The 26,820-nt window shown below is 36.5% G+C and overlaps 1 protein-coding gene across 4 annotated transcripts in view; it reads right to left on the bottom strand.

Moving 5' to 3' along the window:
• The window catches only part of LOC124135863 (zinc finger protein GLI4-like), a 136,272-nt gene that overhangs the window by 69,156 nt on the left and 40,296 nt on the right, over positions 1-26,820 (bottom strand). For 2 of the 4 annotated variants that reach the window (XM_048381708.1, XM_048381707.1), the window contains one exon: positions 1,498-1,605. In XM_048381708.1, coding sequence (XP_048237665.1) covers positions 1,498-1,576 — 79 coding nt within the window. In that variant the 5' untranslated portion in view covers positions 1,577-1,605. Of the gene's footprint in view, positions 1-1,497; positions 1,606-20,643; positions 21,169-26,820 lie in introns of those variants that run through there. The other 2 variants (XM_048381710.1, XM_046501508.2) reach the window with 2 other exon arrangements.

A 26,820-nucleotide genomic window follows, 5' to 3' on the forward strand; every position in this document is an offset into this window, starting at 1 on the left:
GTATGAAAAGAAGTTTTGAATGGGCAGGTGGGCAGCTGAGCACTCACTATATATACCCCACGCTTGTTTGACAAGGAACAGATACAGAGCTTCCAATAAGTCTCGACTCCCTAAAATCCGCGTATATTGCCTTCAATTGAATTGAAAATGCATACATTCCCCCGAACCCACTGAATACAAGCCACTGGCAAACTCGCTTGAACAAACTGTTACAAAATCCCCCTTCCCAACCACCCCATTCAATAGGGCACGAATTGCGATTGTGTTCACGGGCCATGCTCGCGAACAAGTGATCTTGTTTGCGCGTCTGTTCTGAAAACAGCCAGCAGGAATACGTCATGTTGAAGCCTCATACTGAACAATCAGGGGAAACTATCGCATGTTGTAAGGGCCTGCTCCCGTCAACAGCTCCCCAGAGGTTATAGGTCATGGTGGCAGGTAGCTAGGACACTTCTCTCGTATCCATTTCACTAAACCGTGCAAATGCCCTTGGATGGGACGCACCGATTTGCACGCATATTTAGATAAACTCCCATGGCTGCGAGTCCACTTGTTTCTCATGCTGGTCTGCTTTAATGCTTTCAATGTCCGAGTAATTAAATTACCTGTGTCAAGCAATTCACCTGAGTTGATGACCTCTCACTGACCATCCTCCCATTGACAAGTTAGCTATGCACTGACCTTGTCAAACAACAATACAAATACACCTGATTGGAATTTTATCATCCCAAAGAACTTGTGATGGGTGTGCATGGGTGGTCATGCTCTGACGCTCTTTACACACCAATTTCTGATTGGTGGGATTAGGATTTAATTCCGTCTTTTATTTCCTCTGAACCAAGATGATCACTGATGGTTGGAGCTGAAGACAACGTCAGGTGTTCCCTCTAATGGGGCCTTTTGAGAATTCTTGTTTTGAAACTATTCGACATCCATATGATCTAAATCTCCCAGTGTCAATTCAGGTTTCTCTCTGAACTCTAAGCTCCGTACATTCAGATCATGCTGGATGTTACACCTGAACAATACCATTACTTAATGTTGGCCTTAGTGTTACTTGCAGCATGTTAGGCCTCAGTAAGGTAATGATCACAGGAACACTTGATAAGGCGACTTTAACAGCTTCTTGTTCCGTTACAATCAATGACAGTTGCATCTTCTGACCTTATAACATTTATCACATATATATATAACTAGTCGATATCAATAGAACATAAACACCACAATCATTAAAATATGGACATTACCAAAGTTGCGTTCCTAAACTGTATCAGGATCTGCTGTTTTAGGCGTGACAACCCTGATTTGCCCTGATTGTAATCCTTGTGTTCTGTGAGAACCGCATCCATGCCTGTGGGTTTCATCACAGATATAAACCACCCGTGCCACTTCAGTCTCTCTTCCCACATTGAGGTGAAACATCATACTAAAACTGAACACGCTTCAAAGCAATGATAACTTTAATTCACTCATTCGTGGAGCCATGTTGCTACTTACCACCATCTTTGAGGGCATCCCCGGACTCGGAGCTCTCCGCCTCCGACTTGATGTTGGTGTTGTGTCCCTCATCAGACATACTGTCATCGGGAGGCTATGTCATCCTATCTACAACACAAAGTACACACTGTTACACATGCAATCATGTTCATACCAACACTGAATTTATTTATTTATTTAAACATCCTACTCAGCAATATTCCAGCAGTATAAATCATTTATTTAGTTATTTATTGTTTAACATCCTACTCTACAACATTCCAGCAGTATTTATTTATTTATTTATTTGTTTATTTATTTATTTATCTATTTATTTATCTATCTTTCTATCTATCTAACATCCTAATGAAGTCTACACCAGACAAACCAGTGATTGACATCATGATTATTGATCTGAGCAATGGGGATACATTGACATGCATCAACTAAGTCAGTGAGTCTGACCACCGATCCCATCAGCCGCCTCTTGCGATAAGCCAGGTTGCTGAAGACCTATTCTACCCAGATCTTCATGGGGTAACAACATTATAACAACTAATGGGAGGAAAGAAAACTTTACTTACACACATTACAACAATGGCAAGGTTGGTTAATGACTGAATGAGCATAGTTTTACACCACTTTTAGCAGTATTCCAGCAATATCATGTCTGGGATCACCAGAAATGGGCTTAACACATTTGTCCCATGTGGGGAATAGAACCCGGGTTTTTGGCTTGTCGAGCAAACACTTTAACCATAAGGCTACCCCACCGCCCGCCACGGCAAGGTGAGCTACAGAACATGTGTCTCTACCTTATTACTGTAAACATAGGTGAGCTTCACTCAAAGGCACAGTAAATATATATCTACAAGCAATATTATTACAACGGCAGTCAATCTGAATTAAAAGTTTATTCTGACATTAATATTGCAATCATAAACATTTGCAAATATATCATGCCCATTGTACAATGACAGGCAAGCTACATTAAACGAAGAGCAAACAGGCTCTGTAGCTCACCTGATTTCTTTTTTGAATATTGGCAACATTAGGTCAAAATGAAAGGGTAACAAGAACATGCAAAAGTAATTAACAGAAGAGCATGAATATTTCATAAATGATACAAGTGTGGGAGTAATGGGAAAACAGGACATCACAGTGTTCCCGCTGGCTTTTGAAACTGACGGTCCTTGTGGACTGGCAACTCCAAAAATTACCAGTCCCCTTTAATTTTTATCAGTCCCAACTTTGAACAAATAAACGATGTCATATCTGAAGTAATTTAGTTAGATCATTCACACAAAGTTCAGTCACAATTTTCTCCCTTTTTTTAAATATTTCGAAACTATATCGCTACAAATATATATTTAACCTTGACACAATACGAAATGCTATTTCCTTGCACAGAAAATAGACAAGGGGAAACCCAGATGGCAACAGACAAGATTACTTCTCTCAAAAATTATACATATATGAATATCGCCGATGTTCTGTTCAATAACAAAGATATATAAGGTACTTTATTTGCCGGTCTCAAAGGGAGTGGCAGTCAGATGAATTACTGGTCCAAGCCTAATTTTACCGGTAAAATACTGGTAATTACTGGTAAACAGGAACACTCCATTATCAATGTGGCTGTTATGCAGTCTGTGCCAAAAGCTTTTGAGTCTGTTAGCCTGAATATGGCTGTTAACATCACTTTCTGTGGATTTTAGTGTCACCATACATATTTTGTCAGTAGCTGAGCATACTGGACCAAACAGAATTTTTACAGATTCAGGCTTTGAACTAGTGTCCTAATTGGCAGACTGGTTATGGTGGCCAGGTATGTTTCATAGACAACAATCTGGGATCATTCTTGCAAAGGTTTAGCTCTCCTAGGCCTTGTTTTTTCAGAAGAGCGATAAGGATTGCAAAATGGAAAACAGGCCATAAGCCAAAAATTTCTTAAAACACAGATTGTCACATGCTTACAGGGTGAGCTACAGTATATTTTCAGCCATTGTTATTTGGATGTCAGAGATTAAGGGACAGTCCCAGGTGGTACCCTGCTGTCGTGTCTACAGTTACATGTTTGAGTCAGGCCAGATTTCCTGTGCCTGATGGCAGCATCAACAACAGGTGAAGGGTGGGATGGGCAGGGTGAGAGGGTACAACAGGATTATCTGCCCTTGGCTGGAGGTCAGGGCTGCACCTCCCCACACTGGCCACTGTAGCATTGCCCTCTCATTGCACAAATACAATAGTGTTTGGGGGATCACTGACCATCTAATCTTGTACGCCTATTGAGGTGGCAGGACTAGTCATGTGTTGTCAACAGCTACATAATCAGGAATACAGGAAGGGCTACATTACAATGGAAACTGACAGGCCTCTTTCATAAAAAACTGTGGAGACTCACATCCTTTGACCTTCATTGTAAGATAATGTTTCATGTCAGGAAGTGCAGTGAATGACCAAGCAAGTGATCTGAGTTGATGTTTTGCTTTACTTTAATCTGTCAGAGCCAGAAATGATTTGCAAACTTATAGGTCAATTAACACTAGGGAGCCATATTTATGAGAAATGGTGGATCAATCTTTTTTTTCATGGGTCAGAAACCCAGGCCCCTGGGATCTGAAGCACCAATATATATATAACTGGAAAAATTGTATGGTCTGATAAGTGGAGGGTATGGCCAATGAATGAATGAACGGGTCAGGTGCAAGTAAACCAGAAGTAGTGATATACTGCCCTTAGATGATAACTGTTCTCAACTTCCCTTTACACTGTAATTTAGGGAACTTTATATTTTCTTTTAGCATATAAAATCATGGACACTGGTTGTAAAAATATACAAATGACACTGGTAGTGACTGTCGCTCTCTTGTCTGTTTAGTAAACATTAGTCAAGAAATGTCATTCTAGCATTGATATTCAAATATTTTCTGCATAGACTGGGGCCTAATGGCTATGTATGAAACACACTACATTACAACAGTGTTTTTTAATCTTCAACACAACCATATGACATCGACACCACTTAAATTGTTTATGGCTGAACCTTACATAACATATGAAACAGCATGGTCAGAGAACAACTAGCCTCAATAATAGGCCAAAACAAATTCCACTAGGCGTAAAAGGCAAAAGAGAGGTGAACATTATATGAATGGATCACTGAAAATCAATGATGACAGCAGGTGCTCACAAAAAGGGTAGGTATGTCCTGTCCTGGTTGAAACTTTAACTTTGATGACATTCACAAAATTATATCTCATAATGGTCAAAAACATCCCCATAAAGCATCATCAAATATTGGGTTCCAGCTTCAAAATATCACTTTTGCAACATTGTCAACAGCATTCACACAAAACTTCAACTCTCTTGGCTGTGGTATATGCTTTCTGAGGGAAAGCCAAACCATCAGCCCTGTTATATCCAATTGGCAGCCATATTTCAACTAGGATGAGAACTTCTGAGACATGTTTCTGAGAAGAAGATGTTTACAAATGATAAAGGGGACATCGTTGTCCGACACCAAACAGGCTATTCATGACAAGGCTTCCAGTCTGGTGAGCTAAACACCTCAATATCTGTCCTTTTACACATTCTCAAAATATTGTCCAACTGTGATGTTCACAACTTCTCAAATATTTTTTGGGTAATTGCGGATGCACCTGTGAAATGATTGTTTATGAATGAAAGGAAAAATATCACAATGTATCCATTGACAACCTTTCTGTTGTCTAAGAGATCAATATTGTGGCTTAACCTTTCTAAGCTCCTCTCTTAGCTATTTTATAGAAAAAATAATACCCTTTCACCAAATCATTGGGGAGTAAAATTTATGGAGATTACATTAAAATCTACAAAGAAATGTTTATACAGGATTAAATGCAGATTTATTTGACTCCAAATGAGTGAAACGATAAGGCGCTAGTGTACAGTACACAGTGTCAACAACACCAAGGTCTGTACACACTGCAGTCAGTTTCTGAGATCAACCATTGGAAAGTGGGACCAAAAAATGCAAACTATTTAAAACTTACAAACAAGATATTGTTAGTAAGCAAAAGGTTAAACCACGACTGGATTATTCAGATTAAATTAAGTGTGCAAAATGGATCTTAGACTGTCGCTTAAATTTACAGCTGTATACTTCGTTTTGTTAAATTCACGTTTAATGTCCCCGTCTTGTGCTGTCCTTCACAAAGGGTTGCGTACTCGGTGACCGTACCCACAAATACCCCTGTGGCTAAATCACCAATAACCTACCAAACCTCTACCTTTAAAGCGAGCCAAGTAGATTGTACACCAACGCTACAAAAAAACCTTCTTCAGCACTACAGAAAACACAGTGCGAGAAATACCATTAAAAGTTTAAAAATTAAATCTGCATTGAAATATAAAGGAATTCCAAACGACCACCCATGAGGAACAGAATGGACACAAATCCTTAGATGCTGTTTGAATAGACAATCTCTTAAGCCTTTCATTAGAGAGCCACTTACATTTAATGAATCGTAGTCAATAATGGGCATAAGATACTTTGTTATATTTTTTTCAAATTCATCACTTTTAACATGGCATAACATATGGTTTCCCTGAATGTATAGAACCAAACAAAAGTATTCATGTTTTCAGACTTGCCATATCTTCAACTTAAATAAAATAAAAAAGGAAAACTTTGATATTCTAAGAAGTCTCTGTTAATAGCAGTTGATTGTTAGATTCTGATTATATCATGGGCATATGTTTATGAATCACTATCAAATAGTGATGACACCAGGTGGTTGTGACAGGAATAGCATATGGACCTTATAACCAAATTAGGAAAGTGATCAAACAAAGCCATTATGAGGAATGAGAGATGTCATAACGTAATTATTAGTTTCCACTCACTTCCTTGAGAACCATTTGAATATGCACAGCTCTTTCTTTGTGTGGAATAAATGAGAGATGATGTACATCAGTTTCATGGTTCTTTATGTGATATAAGAATCTTGGAAAAGAGGCATTTTCTTGAATCTTACCAAAGGTATTTCTGAAAAGAATTTGTTTAGTTAATGCTTTTAAAAGTATTCAATCAATCTTTATTCATTTATTTGTGCAGACCATGCCCATTGCTTTGTAAGTTTAAATAGCTACATTTTGTATCCATTATTTGATGACATTAACATATCAAACCAATGTAATGTCGGGGAAAAAAGTATTAGAGTGTATACTGCAATACAGTGTCTATTGTTGTATACAGGGTTAGAAATTAACATTAGCCCGCTAGCCAGGGGCTAGTATAAATTCTTGCAGGCTTGTACAAATTTCCCCATTGTTTTTACATTACAAGGGGCATTTTATCTTTACCCGGGCAAGTATACTTTTATAGTGTGGGAGGAAAGAAAACTTTACTTGTATAGCTTTTGAGTTTAGTTCTAACCCTGGGATAGATACTGGAAACATTATGACAGGACCATTAAAGAGATATTTCTGCATTCAAAGAAAGTGTTTGATCAGTATTATTACATAGTGATAGGATATGTTGTTTTTTTCTGAAGAAAACATGATAAATACTTCATATTACTAATTTATGCTACTGCAGTGATTTTGCAAGAGAATAATGCCATTTGGAATTTTTCTGAATTCGGCAAATCCTGTTAGGACATTCTGTATCACTACCAAACTTGAAAACTACCTTTAAGACATTTTGGATGACAAAAAAACCCAACAATTTCCTAGAAAATAAACTGATTCGAAACCCTTCTGTTGTATCCCTTTTTGTGCCTCTTCACTCTCATAAGGACGTGCATTTTATTTAAAGCAAATGATCCGATAGACAGTTCATTAATATTAAAATGGACACCATGTATTGCAATCAACAGCTTCTATATATTGTAAAAGTATTATGTTTTTCATGCACCAAATTGTGCACCAAATAGTGGTTACAGGTTTTGCCGAATAGGAACAGTATTATTGGTTTCTGTGTATTTTAATGCAAATAATAAAATCCTCTACATTAAATTTAATACTTCCAAGAAGGTAATATCATAAAACACCAAAATATCATTAAAACCAAATGAGTTGAATCATGGAATTTGTTATATCTCATATGTGTTTCATTTCAGAGGTATCCAACACTTTTAACAAGCAACTAATCCAACAACAATCATTCCTTTAACTGACAAACATGTAACTGTCTATCACTGTAACATTATCCATTTTCTACACCAAAAACATGACAAAATGTGGCCATTAAGATGCCAAATATAACATTAAGAAGGATTTTTGCAGAGAGCCTGCATCTTGTCTAAGAGATAAACAAATGATTCTGAATCAAGTTTATATGTAAGGAATAGACACCACAACAGTGTAAGGGTAATAGGCTCCTCTGTGTTTAATTAGAAGTATTTTCAATTGCGCTCATTAATTTATGTAAAAAAAAGTAATTACTTATGCCTGTGAGATTCCAGGCAGAGTATGTTCACATTACCCCATCCATGCATTGACTTGGGAGCTGGTTGGGCACAATGGCTGCGAAGGACATACACTTAGTTTATTGTTCAACATCTCACTCAGCAATATTACAGCTTTATGATGGTGGTCTGTAACTGACTGAGTTTGGATCAGACAATCTAGTGATTGACACCATGAGCACCGATCTATGCAATTGGGATATGATGACATGTATCAACCAAGTCAGCGAGCCTGACAACAAGAATGGGTTGGTGAAGACAAATTCTAACTTGGAACTTCACAGGGTTTGCATTGGCTACATAAAACAAAGACCTAATTCATTGTGTCTTCATACCCAAATGGCCTTGCTGGTTGTGTGACATCATGCTACACAGAACCACAGTTTGGCTTGTCATCCCAAAATGATCACATTAGTTTCTTGATCCAATATCATTCCAGGCTTCAATGCTAGGTAACACAAACTTTGGGTTGACAATCAAACTAGGGCTGGGATGGGTAACTCGGGGACCCAGGCACCCACAGGACTACCTGAACCCATGGTTAGTCATTTGATATATTGTTTAATGACAAAAATGATCTAGAACTCTATGGTTACACTACAAGTCACTAATGTTTGCATTTCTTTCTGACTATGCACCCATTCCTTCTGACTTTTAATATGGTTAAATAAAGATATAACTTAAGTCAACTTCATTCTATGCATGACCAGATTGTTTAGTACATGCATCTAAATACAATTTGCCAGGGCTATGGCAAAAAAAAGTTTCCCAATCGGACATTTTGTACCTATCTCTTGAGACCTACAGCGGGTACCCAGGTAGGGTCGGGTAATAGGGGGTACCTGGGTAGTAAATTTGGACTTGTCCCAGCCCTATTTCAAACATCACTTCAGTGACACCATCTAAACGCATCACTTGTGGCTTACAATCCAGTAACATCATTTTAGTTCTAAAGTAATTAACTCATATTTTGGTCTTACCATAAACAAAAACAGGTTGACCAGGATAGTTAGTCATCTTGAGACACAATAATGAACTTGATTCCATTGAACATAAGTTGCTTAAGTAACCTATCTTATCCCCAAACAAATGTCAAGGTTCTATTGTACCATTTTGTACATCTGTACATCCTCTAAAACCATCCCATACATGCTTCCTCAGACTGCAACTCCCCTAAAACACTTAAATGTGCCATACAGGTGTCCTAATGCCCATCCACAATGCTCACAGATTTGAACCATAAATCACAGACAACCATTTTATATGGTCATGGTCACTGGTGCACTTCCTGCTGTGGTGTGCTTAATGACAGTAATTTGGGAAGAATAACCCCTCTCTTATTCCAAAGACAATCAGATGGCTCAAGTGGCCAGTCAGCTACCATCACTGGTGTAATACTGCCCAGCGGTGATGTAATGGTGTGGGATAAGTACCATTATATCACAGGGAGATAATAGCTGTACTTCACAGACTGGCGGTAATCCTGACTATGACCGGTGTGGCACACTGACCAGGCAATCCAGCATGTAGTGCACATGCCTCAGTGAACTGACTAATGGCTCACAGGTCCATCAAACCTGCATGTTGAACAGAAATGTTTTCAAGGATAAGGCTCATGTTTTTGTCTTTGTTTAAAGGTTAGCTTAGATTTTGTGTGAAAATGTCTTATAATTTAGATTTTTATTAATTCAGCACCTTTAACAACAATTTTTTTTTCTTCTTAAGGGTAATTTTATGTGCTACTGTTACAAACTGTAAACGGTTGAAACAATTAAGGTGTACAAATGGCTTTTATTTTCTTTCTTCTGGTGGCACCCATCACAAACACGTGCAAAGGCAAGCTAATTGTTCACCTGAAAAGTGAACATAGAAAATTGCATTGGACATCCTTATTGTCACTGATGCATCAAGTTTGGCCTTGAGACAAGGAGACCTACACTTAATATTGATGGGAATATTCTCATCTCGAAATTAGAAGACATACTGTTTTTTATTTCATAAAAGAGTATCTGATTATTTGTATCTTTGTTGGTTTGGAACCTACAAATACATTTTACACTCTTACCATCTGAAAATAAGCAAAATTGTATACTTTGTTGGACAAGCAAAGGAATTTGACTCATTAGTTCATCCTCTGTTTATCCAGAGTTTGCAGACAAATGGCTTCTTATATATACCTAGCTATTCCTCCACGAATCAGCCAAGACGGGTGAGAGTATTCTCATTTTCCCTCCTATCATCAATAAAACCTCAACTGATAATAACAATCAGATGGTAAAAACAAACGTCAGCACTTTCCCTAAAGTTTTCTTTATCTATAACCTCATCATCTAATGCTTCCAAGGAATGTAAGAAATGAGTTTTCTAATGGTGCCTGTGCGTACAGTGAAATCACAAGTCCACCACTTACAACAAGGTAACGACCCTCTAGAACACCTCCAAGCTCTTTCAACACAGGTAGCAAGTGCCATCATGAGTGTTAATGGGTCTTTCATAAACTTCACAAACAGTTGCACACCCGGAGAAGGGTTGCCAAAACAAACTGAGATACAATAGCATGAGTATGAATTGGTAATAACAGTATGCTTGTTCCAAGCAAAAAGAGCATAAAATATGCATAAAATTGCCGTCACGATGATGCAGGGAAGTGATATATCCCTGCTTGGTCATAAATCATTGATCAGGAATTCACCTTGATGACTTTAATGCGAAATGAAATTTTGCCCGCATGCACATGTGTTTGAGGGAATGAAAGCCTGACAGAACTTTAGAGAACATCTCTAACCTTGTTACCACACAAGGTTGGAGGAATTTAACTATCCACTTGCATCGTTTACTTTTTCTGTTCCAAGTTTATCCCACCTAATTTGCCTGGTTCCAGATAGCTCCACTGTTCCAATGGTATCTCAGTCTGCAGACTCAACATGTAAGGAAGCAGATCTCATTCCTTCTGTTCCTGAAGATTTATCGTTCTCTTACAAATGTTCATGATTCATACTCATCAAAGAAAATCAGCAATATTGTTTTGATATTAAGTTATCTTGCTGTTGTTACACCCTAATTCCTTGATCTGCTGGCATATGCTTCTTTCTGCCATATTTAATTCAATTATAGGTTTGTTCCAAGCATACAAAATGTCTGCCAAAGACAAAATGGCTGTTCTGTTTGTGTGATCATAGGTTATGTGCTCACAACTGTGACAGCTAAATATACTGACAACAAAATCAGTGCTCATTCTATGGAAATTGTACATTAATCAAAAGACATCTTCTATTTCACAAAGGACAGTTATGGTTACAGTGAAGCAAGTGTAAATTTCACACTTACATTTTCATCTTACACTGGCCATTGTTGGACATCACATTTAACACTAAGTCTACACTGTCTGATAACATCGTCTCATCCCACAAATGCATGACATCAAGTCAACATTAAAGCATGTTTACATCATTCATAATATCTCCCATCGATGAAATCCCATCATTTCAAAATGCCTGATATCAAGTCTACATTATAGCAGGATTAGATAAGTATTACTACCATTGATGACATTACTTTGCCTATAAAAAGTGACAAAACCCTTTCCATAACCCTAAGAATTCTCTTCCAAAAGCAGGGATGATTGAACAATTATGACAATATCATATAAAACACGTGTTTATTAATCACTATCAAATACCTATGATACCAAGTGTTTGCAAAAAGGAGAGAAGATCATGCCCCACCAGTGGAATCCAACACACACATGCAAAGGCCAGTCAATTGTGTTCACTAGCATAAACAACATATATCAAATGTCAAAACAGGAAATTGCATCAGACATCTTTTTTGGCACTGATGCGTCAAATCTTCTCACCCACAATGTCCTGACATCAAGTCCAGAGTGAAGCAAGTCAATATCAGTCTCACTCACTCCCATTGAGGACATCTTATCTCACCATGTCCTGACATCAAGTCCAGAGTGAAGCAAGACAATACCAGTTTCACTCACTCCCATTGAGGACATCTTATCTCACCATGTCCTGACATCAAGTCCAGAGTGAAGCAAGACAATACCAGTTTCACTCACTCCCATTGAGGACATCTTATCTCATCATGTCCTGACATCCAATTCCACAGTGTAGCAAGTCAATATCAGTTGCACCGATCACCATTAATAACATCACCACATCTCAAAATGTCATCACGTCTACATTCAACCAAATATCAGTGACAAAAGATTGTAAAGAGACCTCTGAACACTGAATATCAATCCCTAAATAAGATCTGATTCACTTTGTCTGCTTTTTCAAGTGATGTCTCAAAGTCGCAGACACTATGAGCGCCATGGACTTCTTCCATGCCCTGGTGATAATGTACCATTGGGGCTGCCTTGCTGAGTCACGCCCCTAGTGTCTAAGGTGATGGGTTTATATGTTACGAGTCATTGTTTTGTAAAGACTGACGATAAGAGGGAGGCATGCATAACCCCAGAATCCTGTGCACTTGATATAACCACTGACCTAGGACATACATTCTATAAATAAACTGGCGCAGTAAGAAAACAATTGGAAGAAAACCAACTGCCGGCTTATAAAAAGTGCTTTGAAAGAATTTAGGAGACACTGCCACCATGGTCTGTTGAATGGAAAATTATACAAATTGGGAATCATGATAAGAGGCTCAATGCTCATATCCCCCCCAAAACCAGGTCCAAACTCTTTTGAAATATCTGTCATTATATACTCCGGATAACACTTCTGGGGAAAGTAAGTATGATAATTACTATCTTAATGCACATTCCTTTCAAAGCTAAAAGGGGGCTTATTTAAGCCATGGTCAGAATCTTTCAAACACAAGTATCTATGAGCAGACAAATGGATAAAATGTGAATATTCATAAATAGTGTTAGGGTATGCTGACTCATGAGGTCGGCCTGGACATACCTGGGAGTTGTCTCTCTAACAGACCACAGAACAATTACCCCATCCTCATCTCATGTCCACCTCTAACAATTAAGAGATGTAAGGGTTCCTTAATAACCAAGGGTATCTTTCTATATTAAAAAAAAAAAAGATCCGGTGTAGAATAGGTCTTCAGCAACCAATGCTTGCCGTAAAAGGTGACTATGCTTGTCGTAAAAGGTGACTTATGGGATTGGGTGGTCAGGCTCGCTGACTTGGTTGATGCATGTAATCGATCCCAATTGCGTGGATCGATGATCATGATATCAATCACTGGATTGTCTGGTCCAGACTTGATTATTTACAGACCCCCGCCATATACATATACGCCATATGTAGCTGGAATATTGCTGAGTGCGGCGTTAAACAACAAACCAACCAACCAACCAACTAAACTAAAAAAATAATGTATAACTTTATTTTGGTGACTTTATTGGGAGTCTAAGCTCAATAAATACCCTGTAGCCATATCCATTTCAGTGGCTGGTAATGACAGTCATTAGGTATTCAGGATCTAAGCTGCTATTGAAATCCAACTTGGGCCTACAGCCTCCAGCCTAACACAACCAAATCAATGCTTCACTACTAAGATGGACATAAATGTTTCTCATTTACGGCAAAATAACTCTCTTATAAACAGATATAACTGTTTCCTCTCACCCCATAAAAAGAAAAGCCACAAATATATTGACCAAAGACATTAAAACGGACTAAAATATAAGTTATCAGAAGTCCCTATTTTTTCAAGCACACAGCCTCCCAGCATAGACAGACAGTGGTGGTATGTCAAGTTCAGAGTCTAGAATCAGTGGAAGTTTGTTCAGGGAAACTTAACACTTAGGCTGAATAAACGGCAGCTTGTTGACAGCTTTTTACACCTGCAGAGCATGTCAATGTTGGCTCGTTACAGGTAGCTGTGTCTCTCTTCAAGTTTGAAGGAAATAATTGGGGATTTAGTGTAGGACAAGGGATGAAGAAGGCAATGTTAGCTTACTACTGGGTGCTGACCGTGGCCTCATGAACTCTAAATATCCTTCTCAATATTTCTTCTATGAAGCATAAACATATGCTAAAATTTCGTATTTGTTATAACTGGATGCTCAACTTCTGATCTGGGTACATGACATTAAGTACATAAAGCTGACAGTTTCCTTTCTAAGGGGACTGATAGTTTGTTTAAAGGTTTCTCTTTCTTCTGCTTTGGACACATGTTCATTATCTGGCTGAAGAAATGAAAATTGCTGGTTCTCTGACACTGTAAACATTAGCATTCAAGTGTTTAAATAAAAAATGACAAAAGCCACTTCCATATTTGTAAGAAATCTCTACTAAAACCATTGTAGGGTCCATTGTATGACTCCGGCCATTTCATAAACACGTGTTTATGAATCACTATCAAATAGTGATGATACCAGGTGTTCGCGAGAAGGTGAACCCATCGCAATAAGACAAAATTTTGTATCAGAAAAAATACTTTGCGAGACCCCAAAACATTTTAAACATTTTCTCCTGCTTGAAATGATTGTCCGAGAGACACTTATTTTATTTGTCACCTATAAATTAATTAATGATTCCATGTCAGACAACAGTGAAAAGTCATGATTTTCTGAAAAAATATTTCACACCAACTGCATTCAAAGGTATGCGGGTACACGTCATTTTTTCAAAATGTCTTGTCAAAGATATTGTATTTTATATACATTCAAAACAGAAATAGGGAAAAATGCACTGTGCTTGTCCCTGCCCTTGATAATTAATTACCCTTCATATCCATCATAGAAATGAACATGGGACAAACCTCTTTCACAACAAATAAACATCACTGTCTTTACACTAACAATTTATCAATTGCAAAATGATAAAAGATTGTCCACAGTACATACGGAAAGAGATGGGAAAGACACATTCTACCAAATAAAATATATCAACATCAAATTAGTCCTCCTTGTCATCTGGGTTATCTCCTCACACAGGTGTGTATTTTACACAACACTATTACCTTCAAACACATTTATCACAAAACATGGCCATCCGTTTCAACAGGACAGATTCTCATCAAATGTCTTTAAAAACATCATTCTTTATAAAAGTGAAAAAATAATTTTAACATGAACATGTGTATGACAACTCCTGTAAAAGGTCAGAGTGGTGATGTCGGAATCTTGAAGAGGTGTGTAAAACTGACAATGTTTCAATTTCATCTGATGGAGTGATATGTAAATGTTAGCTAGTTACAGGCTTTTCTCTTTCAGGTGTGCTTGTGGAATTTTTCATTCTACCGCAAGGTAAAGTCTATCTAGTGCTTGACAAAACATATCCAACTTGTGAAGTGTGTTGACATTATTGTGTTACATGAATGTAATGGATAAACGGTGATGATTTCTTCAGATATGCTTAAATACAGTTTACCTTTACAAACTGTTTACTGCGCCAGTCAACAATATGGCTGATGGTTTTTTTAAATGAATAAAGAACAAAATTCACTTGGGCTGAAATTTGCATTTGTGACTATATAAGTTTACAAGATTTTGAGTTTGATAAAAAGATTAAGTTGCTTTATAAATCAAGATTTAGTAACAGTGGCATGTTTGACGGGAAGCAAACAAGCGTCTTTTTTAATCACACATACAAAGTTACATGTTATAAGAAAAACGACAAACCCTTTTCATACTCACAAGAAACCTCTGCCATAAACAAAGTCGACTGCACGACTAAACCACAAGCAAGAAACCAAATGTATGCATTCTTTCTTAATTAAAGTTATACATTAGCAAGACAAACGAAATAACTTCATGTTTCAGTCTATTCAAGTTGTATGCATCCGATGAATATGTCAATTAGCTTCTTCTGTATGGGGGGCGTAGGGGTAGCCCGGTAGCATTCGCTCGTCACGCAGAAGACCCGGGTTCGATTCCCAACATGGGTACAATGTGTAATGCCCATTTCTGGTCTCCCCCACCGTGATATTGCTGGAATATTGCTGAAAGCAGGGTAAAACCATTCTCACTCACTCACTCTTCTGTATGGTGGTTTATATTATTATAGTTTGTCATTCCTTTATAATGGCAGCAGACGCCGAAGAAGATCTGGGTTAGAAATTGTCTTCTGCAACCCATGCTTGTCAAGACCCAACTAAAGGGATCGGTTGGTCAGGCTCACTATCTTGGTTCATGCATGTCATCGTATCCTAATCAAGTAGATCGATCGATGCTGATGATGCCAATCACTGGATTGTCTGGTCCAAACTCAATTATTTACAGACTGCTGTCATATAGCTGCAATATTGAGGCATTAAACAAGCACATCATGGCAACCAGTGCCTCCTTCTAAATGACATCAGTGAGAAGCATACAATGAAAAGGAACTTCACTGAAACTTCTGGTTTACACAATGACTGTCTGCACTTAACGGATTTGTTCAAAGTAATTAAAGTAAATCTGCAAGCAAATAAGTATGACTCAAGTCTGCTCTTGTTGCGCTAGATTTGAATGCAACAACGGTGTCATCAAGCTCTTCTATTACCCCTACTGTGATGGTATGTGAAAGATGTAGAAGTTTTACTTTCTAAAACATTTCAGTTTATCGTATAATATATTAAATTGAGCTCGTTTTCATGAAAATACTTCCTTCATTGACATAAAACATACCGGAAAATAGACATAATGCATTAATTTATCATTGAATATATAAACTTGAGCATGTTTTCATCATTATAGATACTTCATTGACATAAAATATTCTGGAAAACAGAGATTATGGATTAATTAATCATTCAGTACATATACTAGAACATATGTTTTGATACTTTTCTTTCCATATTGACTAAAATTACTAACAAACACATATAACTGATAACATAACATGCTTATGCAAATGAGTACACACTAGTCATTTTTGTATTAGCAAAGGGAGGAGATCTTTTGGTATATTTCCTCTATCCATTAATAACCTAGAAATAGAAGTATATTCCTTTTGGGTATAAACTCTTATCTTGAATGATGGTATCTAGCTTTATTACTATGCCTCACAATATACTTCCGTGACTCAAATTGTCCTGTACATTGCATCACATGGCGCTATTCACAATGAACATTTGAAATATTTCCACATTCCATTGATCAAACTTATTACATTTTGTCATGCATTACACGTTTTCCAAAACTGTCAGCTTACAACAATAGTGTTGCATGTATACCATATACATTCATGGCATGTATGTTTCTTTGCAACTGAAAAAACTTCAGGGACAGTTTATCAAATATATTTTCACAGGTCATATAAGTTTTGTAAAACCATTCCCTCATATACACATAAACCTACGTAGAATCATGTCATAATACAAACACGATATCTTTCTTAACAATGAGCATTATAAGAATTCCAGGCACAGTACAACAAATAAGATTTCAGAGGTCACATCAAATTTTGGTAAATTATCCTATCTTTACATATATATAATCCAACTTGAAATCTAGTCTCAATGCAACATAGGTAACCTCAACAAACACTCAACAAAGCTTGGTTGAACTTATCAAGTACATATTCTACATGAGTTTTCTTTACCACGGTGAACATGACAATTCTGCTGCAGTTGACAAGTGATGGACCTACCTGTAAACACACACAAGGGGCACCTGTTAAGAAGACAATAATGTTGTCGCTAGAGGAGAAGACATACACGTGTTCCTGACAGTGGCAACATGTGTCATCTGTCAGCCTGGCTCAGGAAGTCAAACATTTTAAAGATGGCATACTTCTTCTGGTAAAATGATGACTGCACATCACTCCTAAGTGATTTATCCACACAGCAGTGCATTCATGTATATATTTCATTCTATAAACATATCATTGTTTCGTTTATTCTCTATAGAAATGTAATCATGATAATAATAAATTTTATATATTCAAACATATAATAGTATCTTTCATACTATATAGAAGTGTATTTGTGATAATTTTAAATTCTATATATCTAAACATATCATAGTATCTTTCATTCTATATAGAAGTGCATTTGTGATAATATTAAATTCTATATATCTAAACATCATAGTATCTTTCATTCTATATAGAAGTGTATTTGTGATAATTTTAAATTCTATATATCTAAACATCATAGTATCTTTCATTCTATATAGAAGTGTATTTGTGATAATTTTAAATTCTGTATATCTAAACATATCATAGTAACTTTCATACTATATAGAAGTGTATTTGTGATAATATTAAATTCTATATATCTAAACATATCATAGTAACTTTCATTCTATATAGAAGTGTATTCATGACAATATCAAATTCTGTATATCTATACATTTCATAGTAACTTTCATTCTTACTGAAAGTATATGCATGATAATATCAAATTCTGTATATCTAAACATATTGTACCTTTCATTCTATGTAGAAGTGTAGTCATGATAACATTAAATTCTATGTATAACATAGTATCTTTCATTCCATATAGAAGTGCATTCATGTTAATATTAAATTCTGTATATCTATACAAATCACTGCACCTTATTTTCTTTATTAGATTTGTTACATGTTGAACATACAACTTACTAACTAATAAACACATTAGTATTGAACCTATTCTTTAGTTCTCTTTAATGTAAGCTCTATTATATCAAGAAAAACCTTTATTTATGTAAGACTTGTTAAACTTTGTACATGTGTTGAATGTGATAGTGCTTTATATGTGGTTTGGTTTAACCTGTTGATGTCTATGAACTTCTTTCAAAGATCTGATATTCTGATTCCCTGGTACCACCTACAATATTGTCTGACTGTGGCAGACACTGGTTAAAAGTTCTTCACCCATCAACCCCTATGCAAAGTGGATGTCTGAATAATGTGACAACACAAATCATTCAAACTACCCTGCCTACAAAAGTGAAATGAGATTTATGGACAAACCTCACCTCTGGATGGCACTTCTTGGGTGAATGGTTGAAGGACAGAGAGAAGGGGTTAGAAGAGCTGGCTATCTTGTATGACGTGCTTATGTTCGGAACAATGCCTCCAGGCCAAAGAAACATTACCTATCTATATAAACACAGTCTCTTGACATGTAAGGTTATCATCTTTTGATACAAACCAAAAGAATCTTTAAAGTTGATAAAACAGCTTTAGGAATAGAAACCACTATATTCAATAGAAAAACTAATATCATGAATATAAAATTGGCAATGTTTCAAAGTGTTCTTGTGCATACCATAGCAACTGTGTGGTAGTTGCATCTTCATATGGACAGACATGAAGTAAGGTATTTCTCCTTCATGTTGCTCCAGTTTTGTGGCATCTATTCTTCTAGAATATGACAGCAATACTGTTTGGATTTCATTAAGACATTGTGGCATAACTTTGCTTATGATCATCCTTAAAATGTCAGTAAAAAAGAAAATTCTACAAAAGAGACATATTTTAGTACAGTTACTGTTTTGAAGCACAACACTTGACTCATCTCAAAATGCAGGTTGTTGTGAACAAACAGCTAACATCCCATACATATCCAAGACTATCTTACTGGACAACGTTATGGACCTAGCTGTGAAGAAACAACCTCCATTGATGACCAATATCAAACATTTACAAGTAATTTTATAAGAAAATCAGTACAACTGATCAAGGTCTTGACACCAACTCAATTCAGACATATCAACACTTGCCTAGTTTTGTAATGTCAGATGCTCCCATCATGTTTTAGAATAACCACGTGTGTGTGTCAATCTTTTAATAACGTCATAGCTTATGTACTTATATTTCTAATACTCCTGAAAGTACATAATGTGACACTTGCCTTATATGCTGAACGACAAATGATGGCAATGCAGTATGTATCAACTATTCAATACATTTTTCACAGTACTTTCTCCATAAAGACCATGCTGTATTTGGTATGCCATTTTTGAAGCAATACTCTCACCATCACAAGAACATATTTGTTACATTATCCATGGACATCTCAGAAAATACATGTAAATACCACTAAATCTTATTCAGTTTAAACCTTTCTCATACCTCTCTGAAAGAATATATGCATTATTCCAGTCTCATATCACCTGATATTACAAATAAATATTCAAGTTCCTACTCTTCTGTGTAGAAAAGTATATAGGCTTTGACAGGTAGTTCAGGGGTAACATCAATATGCCATTTCTAAATCAGAGGCATTATAATAAAGGGTATGCAACTTCTGTTCATAGACTAGTTAACATATACCGGGTTTTATGTGCAAGTATAATGAGAATATTTCAAATATACCTGTTCTCATTTGTAGGAATATATCAAAATATACTAGTTCTCCTTCACAGGTATTTAAAGAATAAATAAATATCCGTTCAGAGCTCTTAAATTGCAATAATGTCTTGTTCAAAGGTATTGTAAAAAACATTAATGTTCTCCAGTTATTTGTATCATTTTTCATAAGCTAACTGCATGCTTTCATTCTTAAAAAGAAATAAATGGTTTTAGGTATTTTTCTCACTTTTTGATTGATTATGCCTTTTTGCAGTCATTGCCTAGTTTAACACTGATACAGTATGCAAGATACAACTATATCGTTGTCTCATAGTCTTCATTAAATTAATCCATGACATGTTCCATACAAAATGTTTGAATAATCATTCAGGAGCTTTAAAACAACCTCTGTTAACCGATTCCGTTATTCCTTGAGCTTAACTTGTATCACATAAATGGAGGAGTACATGTGTGTTGTATGAAATCTGACTTGATGACTGAGATACACTCGGTTTGAACATTCAACTTACCTAGCACAAGCAATATATCCATGAGAATTCACACATTATTCCTAATGAATTCTCCCATGAGTTATCCATATTTAGTTTCACCCTCAATGCAGCGCCGACCGATATGAATCGGACTTCTCACACCATAATCTGTCAGTCTCTCCAAACGACCAGATCACCTGTACTTGGCACTTGTAATACTGCCAGTATGATAACAGTATAGACTTTGTCACATGGGTGTCAGATGTCCAGCATCAGACAACACCACCAGCAGGAACAACACCTAATTCCCACACTGCTGTTTCTTGCTGCTTGTTATGTCCTGGTGGAGCAGGAGCATGCTTTAGTCAACTGGTGTGAAAACTTTGTGCGTCAGCGACTGTCCATCTTCCGTGTGCCCCAGTAATCCAAATGGGAGCCCCTGAATCTGTGTTTTCATTCACAGGGTCAATGGTGGCTTACAGAAGTATTTCCGCGGGACCACAGTGGACCGTGTCGCACATGGATGCTCTAACTATAGACTGAACACACTCCCTACACGCCTTTCAATCTGAGGCTCTGAACTGCTGGGCCACGATATGGACAGGCAGCATTGTCAAACGGGATTTTCATACATGGATGCCCACTCGCCTGTTGACACCCAAGTTATTCCTCCCTCTGTGTCCAAAAGTCACGAAAGGGTATACTTACTTTACCACTTGTATTCAACTTCCATTGAAGTTTAGAGCAATAATAGATGTCACAATCTTTTCCCTACTGCGTGATATTAAAAAATATATAATCAGAAATAACACTGTTTAACACATAATCCTGTCTTTATTTTCTCCCCTTGCCAAAAAAGAGTAAAATAAATTGCTTTGTCAATACTTTTTTTCGTTTTCACAAACCAATGAATATTGGTTGTTAAATCCATATGACGTCCAAAACTACTATACATGACTGACCCAATTCACTTAAACTATAATGGGTAATATTCTAAGAAATAACTTCTTATGATTGGTCAATTTGCTCCCTTTATATCCTAATGTCTTTAATGCTCTACTTACTTCCAACATAATACTGAAGACTTCTGAATCTTCACCAATATCTATACCCCTCATGCTGTTATATATCCTGACGATCAATTAGATTTCAACATTACATTAGCACAAATCCTATTCAGCATCAGCACATATACGTGTCACCTAACGTTACATACTTTCACAAAACCCATGATCCATTTAGTTAATATTGTTCACATATGTATGCCATATATAGCAAGAACACACTAGCCTTGCATCCACTCGACACCTAATAACTTTATTTGATAACTTAAAGCCACAGCCTTACCATATAATAAGGAAAGACATGACAATGCCATAGCCAATTGGAAGTTGAAATTCAAATTTACTGATGACGTACGATGGTCGTGCATCCCTCCATCTCGCACCCCCATGAATCTGTACTACAAGCCATTGAGCATGAGGAGACCATGGCAGTCAAACCTCTTCTTCCTATACCCCATTCATGGAGGTCGACAAAGCATAGCTGTAAAGCTGGGTCCCAAATACATCCCCGCCAAATTACACAGGGGCATCCCCCTTGCTTTCATCCCCTCCCCTCTCTTGTCTCTCTCTCCCTAAGGCTGCACACTGCCTGATCACTCGAGTGTGGCCGAGAGATCCATGAGTCAGAGGTTCCACATGGATGGGTACAGGTGAAGGGGATTCATTTTCAGAGGTTTATGGAAAAATGTTTTTCTATGTTTTCTGACAAAGTTGGAAACAAGTGTGTATTTTTTCTGACATGTTGAAATTCAGCATGGTGACAAATAAACACCACTGACTGAGTCTGAGGGTAAACGAAGTCATTGTGTCAGGATTCAGGTGTGTCTAAGGACATTTATTGAGTAATGGGATAATCCAATACTTCTAACTTCAACTTGGAAGGAAAGTCTGCAACATGCATTTGAAAGGCCAAACATCAGCGTTAGAAATTGGCACTAGTCCTGTAGTCCTTGACAAACTGCCCAATAGTTAAGGTATCATAAGGACTAGTAGAAATTTGCCCTTTTTAAGGGTTTTGCTATATGTTATCATTATAAGGACTAGTGGATGAAAACTGTTAGTTTCTAACCCTGCAAACATGTATCTAAACACTTATGCATATATTAAATTATATGCATTTTGATTGTACAATAATCAAAATAAATGAGTCAAATTTCTAATTTTCTATCCATCTAATTGATATGTTCATGTACAGTATAAAACAATATGAACCTATCAAACAAACACAGGGGTGGTGGGGTAGCCTAGTGGTTACAGCGTTCGCTCGTCACGCTGAAGACCCAGGTTCGATTCCCCATATGGGTAGAATGTGTGAAGCCCATTTTCCAGTGTCCCCCACCATGATATTGCTGGAATATTGCTAAAAGCAGCGTAAAATCATGCTCACTCACTCATTCAAACAAACACATGGGCAACACTATCATACTATAAGCATTTGGTTGGTCAATGTAATTATGTTGATGTATATACTGGATCACGGTCCATAAAAGTTATATTCTTCAGTACTTAATACCATGACACCATGAGTTTTAATCCCAATTATATTTTTAAGAATAAAACCCGTAGAAGTATTCTTTGAATGCTGACTAAGCGCAAGTTCATTTAATGTTTTGGACATAATATTAATAACTTAAGATATTTTCAACTGAAAATCAAACATATGATTTCATGTGAAAATCCAACTAACTGATGGCTATAGTTTCTTTTGCCCCTTAGCTTAAATAAATACATAACTATCACAAATCAGCAATAACTGCACCTGTTTTGATTCCATAATACATCTTCTCAATGCAATAAAATCCAGTGTATTCAATCACCATCAGGAATACTGCTGTTCGAGAATGTTGAATCTTCCAACATAATGTCTGTATTTAATGTCTGTTTTGACAGTGGAATATTTTACGTGATGTTGACTGAAAGAAACATAACCCTCAACAGTTGAACTGTGTGCGCCTCTCAAGTAAAACACTATCTGAATACCTGGCCCCAAGACTGACAATCTTCTATTACATATTCAGACACTACACAGGAAATTCTTTTCTCAACTTACGTTATCATATCAAGTAAATCCAATTACTCTAAGTTGGCCTAGGTCATTGTCATTTTTGTTCACACTGAGGGATTTATGTGCGAGGAAGGCCACATCCCTTTTGGAAAGGCGACACAGAAATTGTTTATCAAGGGCAAAATTATACTTGACAATTGTCTAGCTGTGAATGGTGGAGTCTGTAGCCAAGTTCTTCAATAGACTGGCTGCCAGGCCTTCACAAAAAGATGAACTAAGTTCACATCAATAATAGTTTGAACTCTCCTGGCAGAATCATTTTGGTAAAGATCTAGCAAGAGACAGGTACAAATATAGGCTGAAAGCAGACACAAGCACTATAGAAATTGTCAGTTTTCTCAATTTTCTAGTATTTAGAAACTACTTGAAACTCTTTGAAGCTGGAGCTTTTAAAGGACATGCTTACAAATCTAACAAATGATTGAATTTGCAGACAGTTTGAATGATATTTGATCAACATTGAAATTTTAATTGAAAAATAGTTTTTAAGGAATATAGGCAACCTTTGAAAGGATCTTTGATGCTAAGATTTTCTAGATTAATATTTAAGAAAGGCACTTATGTACATAAGAATGAATCAATTCTCCATTATCAAAATACCTGTCAATATGATGATTTTTTTCATTTATAATCCACTCCACAGTTGCAATACCATGTGTGGCTAAAACTGAAACAAACATTAACAAGTCTGATTAAACACTTAATGAGGCACAATGCTCTACGCTTTGTTGTCCACTTCCAGAAGTGTTCAAGATTATGTAATTAGTAACCAACATGAAACTAAGATGTTATATATGTGGAATGACGGTAACTATCAGACTGATACACATCATACAAATATAGTTACACTTGCCAGGACTCAGCTTGCTCAAGGCCACTTAAACACCCTCAACAACAATTAACTGTGCATCGCCAAAAAAAGCATGAAGAATACATGTAAGATCTAATCTGAATGTTGCCATCATGAAAAGCATATTGCTATTAAAGTAATAAAAAGATGCCCATCTTCTGTTCTGGATAACTTAAACCAACTTTAAATGAAAAGTGACAATGTCAGAAATAAATAAACACAGATTCAGACATGCCTCTGTGTTTTTGTTATTTTACTTTGCTGTTGACAGTTACATCAAGAATGACCCTATCAAATGTCCACTAGTACTGGTCAAGAGTTACAAAGATACATTGTCTTTCATACAAACCTTCCCATGCTGTTCTTTCTGTCTATTGTAAATCCTAGTTCCACTCCAGCACAATTACTCCTTGACAGTTGAATACACAACCAATCAACTCATGTCCTTTCAATATCTGACCAATCACTGCTCTGCATTGTTCTCTTTCCCCCTTGAGAACATTCTTGTGAAAATATTTGTCCTCAACATGTCTGCACTTCAGAATCAGTACCTTGAAGAGTAAGGTCATTGTCATGTGATTGATCAAGAGGAGCTTCTCAGAGGATGCTGGCAGAGTCTAACACCTGAGGCTAATGTCCAATCACCTGTACAGGGGCAAACAAGGACCTATCATTGACTTTAGGATTACATACTAGAGATAAGGCCTAACAATATGTCAACTCTTGCAACATGCCCCTGGTTAAGCTTGTGTAACCTCGAGGAACATAAAACATGATCAACTGTCTGCTGATTGCTTTACTAGGAGAATATTCATTTCATTATGAGAGATAATTGATTGTATTGTTTACTGATTATTCATTATGGTTGTGTGATTATTGCTGATCATATATGAACAGTTCTATCAGGATTTATATGGTGATAACATCTGAGACTTTGTTGAAGTAGATTATGTAGCTTGACCATTAGAAATTATGAGGTATGTAATATATTAAGTTATGGTGTGTCCCAAACTTTAGACCTCATCTGCTTTCCTTAAGTGTTAACTTTGTTTATGGCATAGATTTAGTATTTGAAATAAAAGTAACTTTCACAGTTGGAATTGGATGTTATGTCATGTTTTATTGGGATATTTCTTCGTTCTTAGTTTGTTGAAATCTTATAGTCAAAAACGAGGAGCTGGTAGAAATGAGCAATTTAAATTTAAAACATAACATCTGGGTATACATAAAATGCCAATGCCAGAGAATAACTATCGGTAATCTCGAGTATCCACTGAAACAGATTCTATTGGGCATAAAAGGCAAAGCCATGCGGACTCCCTTGTCATGAAATAGCTATTTTAGTACACATAATAACATAAAATATTTATTTACAAACTCATATATACTAAAAACATGGCGTTTATCACAAATTCTGATCATAATGCACAACTAGTGATAATATTTCTTTCTTTGGTATCTTTTGAAATTTGAGCAAATTGAAAATTCTTGCCTTCAGTGCTAACATGGTCGATTTGCCGCCAACTATAACCTTACTATGTATGATGCAACCAATCAGATCACATCAGCTGATGACAGCTCAGGTCTTTGTAGGAAATCAACACCATCAAGATACCTGTTACGTTGATTTCACGTCATGAGATTCAATTTCCACTTGAGGGGGCATATTCATTGGCTCGAAAGTAAAATACAATAGACAACAGGCATATCTCCAGGCAGTGAGGCCTTCTCATGAGATTTAATTTTACCCTTAAAACATTGGTATCTTATTTCAAATAGCTACTGTGTCCTCGAGACACAAAAACAGAAAAGAATATATCTTCAGTCACTTCTTTATTATCAGTTTTAAAAAAAGGAAATATAAAAAGACTAATAATGAAGAAAAATATTCTGATAATCTATGTATTAAATACATATATATAGTTAAATTATTATTTTTTTATTCCCTTTCAAAAGAACATGTTAACAAATATATAAAGAGGGTATTTACATTTACAATCAAGGTAGAAGACATGACAAATTGGACTAAAACAGTTACTCCAAATATTCTTATTGATAAGGGTAACTTCAATACATAGGCCTGTATACATTACTCTGTGTCGAGTTGTACGCTCTTCTGGCCAAGGAAGATCAAGCCCCCCCCCCCCCCCCCCCCCAAAATATCATACATTCCCTACCAATTTTGCAAACTTAAAAGCAAATTATTAGTTCTCACTGAAAGGACTGCCCTGCCTGCC

This window comes from Haliotis rufescens, unplaced genomic scaffold, assembly GCF_023055435.1.
Source record: "Haliotis rufescens isolate VD_foot unplaced genomic scaffold, xgHalRufe1.0.p SCAF_4, whole genome shotgun sequence".
Taxonomy (NCBI): Eukaryota; Metazoa; Mollusca; class Gastropoda; order Lepetellida; family Haliotidae; genus Haliotis; species Haliotis rufescens.